Source organism: Aulonocara stuartgranti, assembly GCF_965226115.1.
Source record: "Aulonocara stuartgranti genome assembly, chromosome: 16".
Lineage (NCBI taxonomy): Eukaryota > Metazoa > Chordata > Actinopteri > Cichliformes > Cichlidae > Aulonocara > Aulonocara stuartgranti.
Genome location: NC_138952.1, coordinates 21211283 through 21224646, shown reverse-complemented (window position 1 = coordinate 21224646; position 13364 = coordinate 21211283). Strand labels below are relative to the sequence as shown.

The 13364-nt window shown below is 44.8% G+C and overlaps 1 protein-coding gene and 1 long non-coding RNA gene across 3 annotated transcripts; both read left to right on the top strand.

Moving 5' to 3' along the window:
* The first annotated feature begins 410 nt into the window (after nt 1–410).
* Nucleotides 411–13364, top strand: LOC309691174 (inosine-uridine preferring nucleoside hydrolase). 2 transcript variants are annotated; one of them, XM_082508766.1, is made up of 8 exons: nt 412–540; nt 674–734; nt 866–945; nt 9593–9780; nt 11485–11667; nt 11951–12062; nt 12469–12605; nt 12712–13364. In XM_082508766.1, exons 1-8 carry the CDS (start codon nt 516–518, stop codon nt 13057–13059), a joined length of 1134 nt encoding a protein of 377 aa, XP_082364892.1. In that variant the 5' UTR covers nt 412–515; the 3' UTR covers nt 13060–13364. The 2 variants fall into 2 exon arrangements, with proteins under 2 accessions (XP_082364893.1, XP_082364892.1); XM_082508767.1 differs by lacking the exon at nt 674–734 and having other exon boundaries at nt 411–540.
* LOC309691177 lies at nt 952–9355 on the top strand. The gene is made up of 2 exons (XR_014271909.1): nt 952–2000; nt 8871–9355. It is a non-coding gene; the product is annotated as an uncharacterized lncRNA (long non-coding RNA).

The following is a 13364-nucleotide window of genomic DNA, read 5'->3' as shown; positions in this document are numbered from 1 at the left end:
TCCTTTTTCCTTCACATAGATCCATTGTACAAAAAAAAGAAATTTCTATTTCTAAACAGTGAAAAAAAATTGAATTTTTCTGTTTTAATATTTTATTCATTACGTAATTACTATGGCGTGGTATGAATAGCCCACGAGAGAGATCTTTCTCAGCAAGAAAAGCTGTAAAAAAAAAAAATTGTTGCAGTTAGACATGAAAAATCTATGCCCTCCTTCACATTTTCCACAGCCGTCTGGCAGACTGAATTGAACTCTCTGCTGTGCCAGAATAAATTAAATAAATACATAATTAAATAATTTAATTTGTCACTAATTAAATAAAATTTGAAATAAATAAAAAGATAAACTGGGAACCTGCTATCCCGTGCTGCAGAATATCACTCCAGCTCACTGGGTGGCGGTAATCTACCCGATTGTTAGTGTTAACCACCGAAGAAGAACCAGCGGCAGAAGAAGACGAAGAATAAGGACCCAGAAGCAATTTGTGTTTCTGTGGGACTTTGTAGCAGTGGCTGATGTTTTGTCGACCTCTGTGGAAAGGTGAGGGATTAACGTGTTACTTTTTCTTGCTGGACTCAAATCAGGCTTTGCTTGTTTACGTTTATTTTACTGCGTTTAACTGACTGCTTAGTTTTAGAAAACACAGCATCGATGCTTTATTCTGTCATTTCAGGGACATTTCTTCTGCAAAAAGCGCTTTGTAGGAAGGATTTAAGGAAGCAGTCTTTCCACAGGTTGATTGTAGTTCCGTCACAGATTATGAATTTTAATCAGCAGACCATAAAGTAGATGGAATATTAACTTTTGCTACTAGGACAAGGTCCACTGTCCATTCAGCTTTTCGTGTTTTTATTGCTGTTCAAAGGTTGTTTCCAGTTGAATTTGGCCGGTTCCCGTCTATGAGAGTGACCCACTGCAGGTTATCCTTCTGTCACACTGCTGCAGGTGTAACGATGTAAAAGAATGGATATGGTTTTGTTGTTGTTAAATTCCTGTTAAACTTGGGATCGCAACCATGGGTTTATTTTGGAACTTTTATTTTGAAAATCCGCAGCGGAAGTCTGCTACTGGTAAACGGGCTACCCCCTAAGCCTATCGTTAGTAGCAATGAAGCTTTCGCTGTGGTAAGTTCCTCTCCGTCCGCTCTCACAGAGCATGAGTTTAAAACATATTTGAAAATCCTCATTGAAGCTAATATGACAGTGCACTAACTGCATGAACTGCCCATACGGTAGTATTTGAGTAGATTTCAGGTTTATGACCGTGTTTTGCAGTTAATAGATTAGACGGTAAGAAAAATGGACACGTGGAGCTAGCGGCTAACAGCTAGAGGAGGCTGTCGTGTCTAATAATTTTGAAACTTCTCTCAATAGTTTGGGCGGAATCCTGTTGCTGAAACCCATGGTTATTCATGTCCCATGTTACTGCAGGTATGTGTACTTTGAAACATGTATATGGTTGAGCTGCAGGCTAATTCTGTTTAAGACATATTGCTTATTAAGTTTGCCCAGTAGATGGCAGCATTGTTCCACTTACTATTGTACGTAAAAGGGAATTTTGGCTTTGGTTTATTTATATTTACATGAATGTGCATTTAAGTGAATTAATTTTTCTTTGTTATCTAAACAACAACGCAGTAATGTTTCTATTTTCCGTGATAAGTATTGTTGCCATTTTATTTTTCAATCAATATTTGTTTTTATTTATTTGGGAAAACTAAGAGTTCCACTATACGATCATAAGCCTATAGTTAGTAGCAATGAAGCTTTCGCTGTGTTTGGGCGGAATCCTGTTGCTGAAACCCATGGTTATTCATGTCCCATGTTATTGCAGGGGAATAAATCACGCCTGAGCTCTACCCACTTCGAGTCCAGAGAGTTTTATTCACACAGCGCTGGAAAGAGAAGCTGACCAGGGGTTACATTGGTGCCGTGAGCCGTCAATCGAGTGTTTGGACGGTGGACTCCTCTCAGCAACGTGGGCCAGTTTCAGCGCTGCACGTTTGTGATTCATTGTTGTTCTTTCTGACACATTTTTTTTTAAAAAGGAGCATATATAGCATTTTTGTTTTATTCTAGTTGTTGTGATGGACATCACAGAGGAGGGATCGAGTACTCCTAATGTTGTTGGTAGGGGTAGGGGGTTGTTATGTTCCCCTTTGCGTTTGCGTTATGACACTCCTGTTAGTGGGCGTGGTTTTGTTAGGGGGGATAGTCAGGGGATCCCAGGGCCCCAGTCCAGTGAAGGGGTTGTTGTCCCTCCCCCTAGCCATGTGTCACACACGTCTCAGAACAACAGTTCACCTTCTCCTAACCCAGATACTATTGCCACGGAGATTGTGAGTCAGATGGGGGATGTGATCCAACTGGTTGGTCAGAGAGTAGCGCAGAGTATCTTAACCCAGCTCAGCCCGTCTGCTAGTACCCCCTTACCTGCACCTACGGCCACACCTTTCCATGCTGTGTCATCTACATCTGCTGTTGATGCTGCGCCGGTGCAATTTGTGTCCCACAGGAAGCTTAAGGACCCACCATGCTTTAGAGGGGATGGTTCTGATCTCATTTCTGTGAGAGAGTGGGAGGATCTGATGAGAGCCTTTATAAAGCTGGGGAGTCTGAGACCCGAAGAACAGGCTGAGGAGATTCTTGTTCATTTGAGAGGCAAGGCTAAGGATGTGGTCCAGGTTGGCATTAGAAACAGTGTCGTAGATGTCACACGTGATCCTGAGGCTATTTTTGGAATCCTGAGGAGACACTTTGACTCTGCTCAGTGCTCACCTCTTCCACTGGCAGACTTCTACACCACTCTCCCAGAGAAAGGCGAAAGTGCATTCGATTACTGGCTTAGGCTGCACCGTGCTGTTGATCTTGCTGTTGAGCGCCTGAAGGAACGAGGACAGGCATTGGGTAGCCCCAGCACTGAGGTCACCCGAATGTTCATCAAAAACTGTCCCTCCCCTGAGCTTGCCATGATCTTTAGATCAAAGACAATTGATAAATGGACAGCCAATGAGGTCCAGGAAATCCTGTGTGAGTCCCACTCTGGAGGAACGTTGAACTCAAGCAGCACGACGGCCGAGAGAGTTGCAGTGAATACGCAGCAGATATCAACAGCGTTGCCTGTCCAGCCAACAGAGAAGCACATTCAGCCACAGTCGACAGATTCAGCTGCTTTGGAGCGGCTCATAGGCATGCTTGAGAAGGTTCTTCTGCAAAGATCCTTTCAGCCTGGTTTGACCACACGGCCTAACTCCAGACGTTCCAGGATTGAGGGCCTACATGATAAGCCCTGCTCCGTCTGTCATGATATGTCGCACACAGCTTTCATGCACTGCCGAGATCACAAACTCTGTTTTCTGTGCCACTCACCTGACCACACCAGGCGTGCCTGTCCTGGATCCTCGTCGTCTTCTGCCCCTCGACGGTCGGAAAACTAGTTGATCCACATTTGAGGGAGGAAAGTGTGGATCATCTGAGTGACTCTCCCACTTGCGACAGCGATGACCTGGGATCCATGTATGAATCTCTGTGCTCCACTTCGCCACCTGGTACGACAGTTGTCTTCCAAATGACGCAAAGAATTAAGAAATCTGACAGTTTGTTTTATACGACTGTGGGGACTGTGGGCGGAGTTTCACTGAGAGCCATGATCGACAGTGGCTCTATGTCGTGCTCTATTAGTGAGGCTACTGCTACGCGGCTTTTACAGTCCTGCCCTGATCTGAAGCTCGAACCAGCTAATGACATTGTTGTTGTTGGTGCTGGGGGCCACCAGTTCCAACCTAAAGCAGTTTGTGATTTGGAAGTGACTCTTTATGGTTTCAAGCTGCTCATCCCCACGCTGGTTATTCCAGGCCAAAGTGACGACATGATTATTGGCAGTAACGCTATTAAGTCGTTGATTCATGTAATGAAGAATACGGATGAGTATTGGAGGCTTGTATCTATTTCAGGTGATGTCACCAATGATGACTGTAGACAGTTTTTATCCATGCTTTCCAATGTTGAGCGTTGGCGAGGAGGGGCGGTGCCTGATAAGATTGGCACAGTGAAGTTGAGACAGCGTGTTACGCTGGAACCCCTTCAGGAACACCTTGTGTGGGGTAAATTACCTCCCTCTTCACCTCTATCAGCAGGCTGCACTGTTATTGTTGAGCCTACACAGTCACGGTGTAGACCCAGAGACATCCTGGTTGGCCGCTCCGTCTCATCATTGTGGGGTGACAAATGGGTTCCTCTCAAGGTGATTAACCCAAGCAACAAGCGTGTGATTCTGAGGAAGAACTGTAAAATCGCTGATGTCTACCTCTGTGTCGCAGTTGAAGAGCTGTCTCCCCCTGAAAAGATCATGTCTAACAGCCACTCTTTTGAACAGGGTTCTGTTCCCATAAGGTCTGTTGAACAAAGGAAGGAACTCTTGCACAGACTAGGACTACAAGACTTGGACTTAGACAGTTGTGAGGTGTCTGACAGATGGAAAGATCAGCTTCTGCAGCTTGTGGAAAAGTATGAGTCTATCTTTTCTAAGGATAAAATGGACTGTGGAGAAGCTACCGATTTTGTCCACAAAATACACCTTGTGGATGAGAAGCCTTTTCGTTTGCCTTATCGCAGAGTACCGCCGAGTCAGTATGAGAAGCTAAGAACTGCTCTGAATGAGATGGAAGAAAGGGACATAATCCGGAAGTCGAACAGTGAGTATGCATCGCCGCTGGTCTTGGTGTGGAAGAAGGATGGCAGCCTGCGCATTTGCACTGATTTCAGATGGCTCAATGCAAAGACTGTTAAAGACGCGCACCCGCTGCCACACCAAGCCGACGCCCTGGCTGCTCTCAGTGGAAATGTTCTCTTTTCAACAATGGATTTGACCTCTGGATTTTACAATGTGCCTCTCTACGAGCCTCACAAGAAATACACAGCATTCTCCTCGCCCTTTGGTCTCCATGAGTACAACCGGATGCCTCAGGGCCTGTCGAACAGTCCGGCGACATTCATGAGAATGATGATGTCGATCTTTGGTGACGAGAATTTCAGCAGCTTGCTTTGTTACTTGGACGACTTGATGGTGTTTGCGCCTGACGAGGCAACTGCCCTTCAGCGTCTTGAGATGGTCTTCTCTCGGTTGAGGAGTCACAACCTTAAGCTGGCCGCTAAGAAATGCCATCTTCTTAAGAGGTCAGTTAGATTTCTTGGACATGTCATTTGTGCGGATGGTGTGAGAACTGATCAGGACAAGGTTAACACCATTACCAACATCAGGGAAGAACAGCTTATGGAGAGCGATGGTGTGACTCCCTCCCAGAAGAAGATCCGGTCCTTCTTAGGAATGATCCTCTATTACCAACATTTCATCCCTGATTGTTCTGCGAAGGCCAAGCCCTTGTTCAGGTTACTTTCGGGACGACAGGCAATTCCCCATGGGAGGAAAGGAAAGAAGCTCAGGAAGCAACCCTCTGCCAAACCATCTCTGACACCAAGTGACTGGACATCAGCATGTCGCACATCATTTCAAACGCTCAAGATGGAACTAGTTAATGTTGTCACCCTGGCTCATCCCAACTTTAGTGAGCCTTTCATCCTGGCGGTTGATGCCTCCTTTGATGGCATCGGGGCAGTACTCTCACAGGTTTCTCCTGGCGAGACAGTGGCTCGACCTGTTGCCTTTGCCAGCAAGACATTGTCACGGTCTCAGATGAACTACCCAGCGCACAGACTAGAGTTCTTGGCGCTTAAATGGGCCGTGTGTGACAAGTTCAGCCACTGGCTGAAAGGAAGGCACTTCACTGCTTGGACAGACAATAACCCCTTGTCCTACATCTTGACAAAGCCACGTTTAGATGCTTGTGAGCAGAGATGGGTGGCGAAGCTCGCGGCATATGATTTTGATCTAAAGTATGTGCCAGGGGTTAGAAATACAGTTGCTGATGCTTTGAGCCGTGAACCATTTGTCGAGTCATGTATTGGTCATCGTTTGCTGAAAGAACCTTATGTTGCCCTGCTAGATGAGGTCAACGGGGTTGTGAGAGGTACTGTGCAGGATGCTTTTCGGCTGACTAACAACTGCCACATTGTTCAAGACACAGAGCCAGACTCACCAGACTCTGTTTCTGAGTGCGACCTTCAGAGCGAGAGGGGTTCGATCGATGCTGATGAGGTGTCAGCTGTGCTGAGTGCGCAGTGTGACCATGGTTTGACCAATGTCAACCCACCTTTATCACAGCTCCCTGAGGTGGACCCGGTCGTTCCTCTTCCCCAAAGCCAGCTCTCGAGCCTTCAGCAACAAGATCAGGCAATAAACAGAGTCCTTTTCTATGTGCGAAGAAAAAGGAAGGCTACGAGGCGAGAAGCAGCTTCAGAACCAGGTGGTGTTGGTGGACTTCTCAGGCAGTGGAAGAAGCTTAAAGTACAGAACGGCATCCTGTACAGGGTGATAAGGCATCACCGCTTGAGTAGAAAGATTTTTCAGTTTGTTGTTCCTGATAGCCTAAAGGTTCAAGTCCTCCTCAGCCTTCATGATAATGCAGGCCATCAGGGCCAGGCACGAACACTTTCCCTCGCCCGTGAGAGGTTTTTCTGGGTCGGGATGGAGAGAGACATAACCAACCATGTTCGACAGTGTGAGAGATGTGTGGTTGGAAAAACACCTGAACCTCATGCCTGTGCACCACTAGAGAACATCCAGACGTCAGAGCCGATGGAGCTAGTGTGCATAGACTTTTGGACTGCTGAGCTCAGCGATAATAAGAAAGTGGATGTCCTGGTCGTAACCGATCATTTCTCCAAGATGGCACATGCCTTCCCCTGCCGAAACCAGTCTGCAAAACATGTCGCACGCAGGTTGTGGGATGATTTCTTTTGTGTTTATGGCTTTCCCAAGAGGATTCATTCGGATCAGGGATCAAACTTTGAGAGCAGACTGTTGAAGGACCTCTTAGAGATGGCAGGTGTGCAGAAATCGCATACTACGCCATATCATCCTATGGGCAATGGGGTCACTGAACGGTTCAACAGGACACTTGGGAATATGCTGAGGACTCTCCCTTCTACAGCCAAGGCTAGGTGGCCTCAGATGTTACGCACTCTCACGTTCTGCTACAATTGCACAGTGCATGAGACGACTGGTTTGGCCCCCTTTTATGTCATGTTTGGGCGAGTCCCACGCCTCCCTGTTGACATGATGTTCCAACATGTGCTGCAAAATGATGATGTGATCAGCCACCATGAGTTTGTCTCACGGTTGCGGAAAGACCTGTTTGATGCCTCACAGATTGCCCAGAACCACGCTTTTCACGAGCAAGCGCGCCATGCCAGACTCTACAACCGCAAAGTCAAAGGCTCACCTCTGGCTGTAGGTGATAGAGTGTTGTTGGCCAGTCGTGGTGAAAGGGGAAAAAGAAAGTTAGCCGACAAGTGGGATCCCACGCCTTATGATGTTGTGTCAGTTAGGTCTGGGATCAATGTGTACAGGATAAGAGAGAGCCACACAGGCAAGGAAAGAGTTGTACACAGGAACCTCCTTCTCCCTGTTAACTTCCTGGGCTTAGGTGTGGAAGGGAGTCTGGCCTCCCGTGCTGACTTGGACGGAGGGAACCCGAACAGTGGAGATGACCAAGGGTCTGTGAGGTCAACACAGATGGATCATCATGACAGGACACTGGACTGGCTGCTGAAAACGCCAGAGATACAGGGTCTCGCTAATGAGCCGGTGGAAGTTGAAGGTTCCCTCGACGTGGGACACCATTCTCTCTGCGTTGTGGACCCCAGCAGTGGCTCTATCGCAGCGGAGGACCCACCCCCTGAAGTTAATGCTGAAGTGTTTGAAAACTCCATTAGTGAATTCCCCTTGCCTGCTCCCGTGATCAGTGATGCTGCTCTCCGTCAAGGCTCTGAACCTGTTGCCGTGGCTCCTGTGGTTCCCATGGCTGATGTTGACTTAGATCTTGCTATTTGCACACAGCCTCAGACTATTCAGGCGGGCATGGATGGGCTAGCTATCACTAGGTATGGGAGAAGTGTTAGGCCTCCCAAGAGACTGATTTGTGAGATGGCAGCGCAGAGAGTTGAGGAAACTTCTTCTGTTTCAGGGTCAGTTTTTGCATTTCTGACTAGTATGTTTTAGCTCTGAGGGAATTGACTTGGTTTCATGTATCTTTCGACTTATTTTTTTGTGTGGTCCAGGATGTGATTTGGAGTATTATTTCGGGTGCTCTTATATGTGATGTTAAGGAGGTGTAGATGGCATCTTCTCTAGTCTGTTGAAGGTATTGGGCTTGGTACCACCCAATGTCTCGACACTTTTATATAAAAGGATTCTGTATCGACAATGATTAATATTAGTGTATCGATTTTACCCCGAAGTACCTGCTGTTCATAGTTCTTTTGTTTCTGGCCCTTGATACTCCCTTGAACTGGTTTGGAGTTTAACAGAATTTAAGGGGGGTGTATGTAACGATGTAAAAGAATGGATATGGTTTTGTTGTTGTTAAATTCCTGTTAAACTTGGGATCGCAACCATGGGTTTATTTTGGAACTTTTATTTTGAAAATCCGCAGCGGAAGTCTGCTACTGGTAAACGGGCTACCCCCTAAGCCTATCGTTAGTAGCAATGAAGCTTTCGCTGTGGTAAGTTCCTCTCCGTCCGCTCTCACAGAGCATGAGTTTAAAACATATTTGAAAATCCTCATTGAAGCTAATATGACAGTGCACTAACTGCATGAACTGCCCATACGGTAGTATTTGAGTAGATTTCAGGTTTATGACCGTGTTTTGCAGTTAATAGATTAGACGGTAAGAAAAATGGACACGTGGAGCTAGCGGCTAACAGCTAGAGGAGGCTGTCGTGTCTAATAATTTTGAAACTTCTCTCAATAGTTTGGGCGGAATCCTGTTGCTGAAACCCATGGTTATTCATGTCCCATGTTATTGCAGGTATGTGTACTTTGAAACATGTATATGGTTGAGCTGCAGGCTAATTCTGTTTAAGACATATTGCTTATTAAGTTTGCCCAGTAGATGGCAGCATTGTTCCACTTACTATTGTACGTAAAAGGGAATTTTGGCTTTGGTTTATTTATATTTACATGAATGTGCATTTAAGTGAATTAATTTTTCTTTGTTATCTAAACAACAACGCAGTAATGTTTCTATTTTCCGTGATAAGTATTGTTGCCATTTTATTTTTCAATCAATATTTGTTTTTATTTATTTGGGAAAACTAAGAGTTCCACTATACGATCATAAGCCTATAGTTAGTAGCAATGAAGCTTTCGCTGTGTTTGGGCGGAATCCTGTTGCTGAAACCCATGGTTATTCATGTCCCATGTTATTGCAGGGGAATAAATCACGCCTGAGCTCTACCCACTTCGAGTCCAGAGAGTTTTATTCACACAGCGCTGGAAAGAGAAGCTGACCAGGGGTTACACAGGTAATGATGTGAAAATAGCATACGTTTCTGTTTCATATCAGGTTCACTGACTGAGATGGTGTAGCTGATCTCGGTGTAGCTGATTCCTGCCCTCTTTATCACAGTGCAAAGACCGTGTTCTTTCAGCTTAGTTTAACCAGACACTTGGATAACTGTGTTCTTACCGCAGGGTCCAGGATGAGGAAGAAGCTGCTGTTGGATGTGGACTGTGGCGTGGACGATGCTCAGGCCATCATGATGGCCCTGGCTGCCCCCAATGTGCAGATCTTGGGCATTACCTGTGTGCATGGAAACACCTCAGTGGAGAATGTGTGTAAAAACGCACTGCGAGTCCTGCAAGCCTGCAGTCACCTCGAGGTAGGGTGCTCTGTAGTTGCACACTCGTGTTAAAATCAAGTAGTGTGACATTGTTGGAATTTCCTGGCCTCATGTGATAAGCGAGGTTGCATTTTATAGAATTGTCTAACAATGAGGAGTTGTTCCTCATGCCACATGACCCGATGCAGAAAGTGGACAGTTTGAAGGAGTTGGCTTTAGTTCTCTAGTTTTGTCCAAATTCTCTGAAAATGAAATCAAGCATCTCACATATTAGTTATTATATTAAACCAGCTACTGCTTGGAAACAATTGGGCAAAGTTAAACACAAAGCACCTCGTCTCACTCAGAGGAATATTTTTGTTAATTCAGATTTGTCAAAGTGGTCAATTGTTGACATTTACTTAGTTTTTTTTTTATGCATGTATTCATAACATGAATAAAGAGAAATGAGCACAAAAGTTACAGGATTTATGTTCATCCATTTCTCAAGTTAATCCTTCCACATGGAGATGTACCTTTGTACTTTTTTCCAAACATACAAAACAGAAGACTGCCAGTTTAGGCCGCTTCAAAAAGGCTTCGGGATAAATGAGTAACATAAATCAGGTGTTTTATTAACCCTCTTTACCCTGGAGGATGTACCAGGCTGTATCTGTTATTAAAATACACACAGCATGGCGAGCATAGTACTCTCAGTGGTGAGCCCACCTTTATTTTTATTGCTCCTTGAAATTTTATTTGAATTTCCCTTTGGAGGAAATAAAGATTTTTATCTATCCTTCTATCTATGTTAGGTTGAGCTCTGTAGTCGCCTCTCCCTCATCTGCTTCTGGTCACTCTGAATACTTTCAGCTTTTTCTTTCTAGGAGAAAGAAGAACAGAATATATTCAGATGTTACTCCAGAGATAATTATTTTGGTTTTATTGATATACAAAGCTGAGAGGGCTTTTCCTTGCGATCAGCACTAACTAGCTTCCCTGCTAAAGTAAACCCATACTGTTCTTATTATGTTTACCACAGAATGACCATTGTCAGAAGGTGGAAAGTCACTCACAGCACTGTTTTACCTCTGCTGAGAGGGATGAATCCGAAAATTAGATGTTATAAAAAAATTTTTCTTTCTAAGTGTTTGCTATGTAATATTCATTCTAGCAAATTGGGGTTAGTATCCTGCCCAAGGATATTTGGCACACAAACCTTCTAATGAGCAGATGACCTGCTCTACCACCCGAGCTACAGCCACCCCAATTCACATGCACACAGAAGGTGTAATAAACTCTAAACACTTCTTGAAATTCACGTAAGTTTCATAATTGACTAATCTGATTTGCTCCCCCGTTTACAACCTTGTTTACGAGCCACTCTGACCTCTCAAGTCATCAGCAGATGGTTTAACTGTTCCCAGAATGAAATCTAAGTGTGCTGAAGGTGCTTTCAGTTAGTGTGTTCCAGCTCTTTGTAACAAGCTGCTGACCTGAGATCAATTACATCTGTGCCAACACACAGAAACAGACTCAAAAGCTTTTTATATTTAAACCTCTGTGTTCAGCACATTGAGTTTGAACATAATGAAATGTGTTCTATAAATAAAAATGCCACTGCTGCTTAGTGGCAGTATGTTCTAGCTTGAAACAGAAGTCTGAATGTTACAGTTGCCTAAAAGCTGAAGTTGGTTTGGGAATGCTGATGGAATAAAAGCAGGGATGAATTATAACCGGTTCTGCGTTTGCATGTTTCTGCAGATTCCAGTGTTTAAAGGCGCTGCTATGCCGATCCTCGGCGACAGCGGCATCAGCTCGGGGCACTTCCACGGGAAGGATGGCCTGGGTGACGCTCCTGACTCCAAGGCTCCCGGTTTGGAGCTTGTTCAGAAGGAAAACGCTGCGATTGCTATGATCAGGATTGTAAACGAGAACCCAGGAGAGGTGAGGAATGTGTGAGTGATAGACCCTCAGAATGAGATTGTGATAGTTTCCATATTTCTCCTGTAAGTTGCTGTCAAATATGACAGTCTGTCTCGCTCTCTGAGATGTCTGGGCTCCTCTCATCATGTGCGCTAGGGAAAGTAAACACATGACGTCGCTATGTCAGCAATAAATGTCATTAATATCACATTTTCTTTATCACGTAAAAGGTTCTGGGGGAAAGCTCTCTGCGCTTGCACAAGTGCGCTTTTTGCAAAATTTTAATCCGTGTGTCTTCTCCCAGGTATCTCTGGTTGCCACGGCACCCCTCACCAACTTGGCTCTGGCTGTGAAGATGGATCCATCTCTGCCGAGCAAACTCAAAGGCCTCTACATCATGGGAGGCAACACTGAATGTCAGTAAAACACTGTCGCTTCATAAGTCTACATAGGGCCAGAGGATATAAACTGTTTATGAAGAAATACACGTTAGAATGAATTCTATGGTGTTTCCAGACAGACGTGACTAAATAACCAGTGGACCCATTCTAACAGCAGAAACAATTATTTAATTGATGGAACATTTAAGTCGTTAGCTGTTGCTTTTCATTACCAAACTTTATGAAGTTTTCCAAGTATTGCTTTCCACCCTTTCAGTTTAAATTAATCTCAAAACAAAACAAGGTAATTGGATTTATCAGTAACATTTTGTTTACAACATAGTCCATCAAATATCAACTGGTAATTTATTATTTTTTCACCAGAATTGTAATCTTTGTCTGTGTGGGGTTCTCATTATTGTCTCTACCCTGTGTAATCCAGCTCGAGGGAACACCACAGTGTGTGGGGAGTTTAATTTTGCTGTGGATCCAGAAGCTGCATACATCGTGCTTAAAGAGTACCGCTGTCCCACCTACTTGGCCGGCTGGGAGTTCACCTGCTACAACAAGTTAACCTGGGTAATGCCTGTGTTTACACGTTTTAGCGTTTAGAAGTTGATTCGTGCTACATGTTTGTCGTCAAGTGACCAAAACAAAACACTTTTCTCTGCTCGCACTTCAACAGGAGTTCTGCGATGAATGGTTGGCACAGGACACCAGTAAAGCTCGCTTCATGAAGAAGATATTCCACCACAGCTACCAGGCGGCGCAGACTGAACGCTTGCAGAAAGAGTGCGTCGCGGGTTCGGGTTTCATTTCCTGCGACTCGTATGCAGTGGCTGCCGCCATAGATGATTCGTTCATCATAGAAAGCGACCAATACCCAGTCAGCGTGGAGCTGTCAGGCACGCACACCAGGGGCATGATGATAGTAGACACTGCGGGTTTCCTGAAGGACGCTCGCGAGGTTTGTCTCATGAGGAAGGTGGACTTGGAGAAGTTCAAGCAGATGATGATGGCAGCTTTACAATAATATTTAAATCGGCACCTTTACAGGTTTGTTTTTATGGGGCGGGTAACATGGACGTCCAGGTTTGTGAATGCGATGATTGAGGGTCCAAGTCCCTGTTCGAGTATTAAAATTGACATAATTTCCTTAGGGATTAATAAAGTATTCTAATTCTGTATTCTGATCAAACCACCAGTCTTCCATCAGCTACACCTGGGAACTGACTGACATAGCACTGCCTCTCTGCAGGACACCTCATTTGTATAATGTTTATACTGTAGACAAGTTTGCTATCAATCAGAAGTTCAATATAATGTTTTGAAACAAAA

Excerpts from the sequence above, each read along its gene's own strand:
- LOC309691174 (XM_082508766.1), top strand. The coding sequence starts at position 516 with ATGTTTTGTCGACCTCTGTGGAAAG. Across the intron at positions 11,668-11,950 it reads TAAACGAGAACCCAGGAGAG|GTATCTCTGGTTGCCACGGC; the intron begins GTGAGGAATGTG and ends GTCTTCTCCCAG. Across the intron at positions 12,063-12,468 it reads CATGGGAGGCAACACTGAAT|CTCGAGGGAACACCACAGTG; the intron begins GTCAGTAAAACA and ends TGTGTAATCCAG.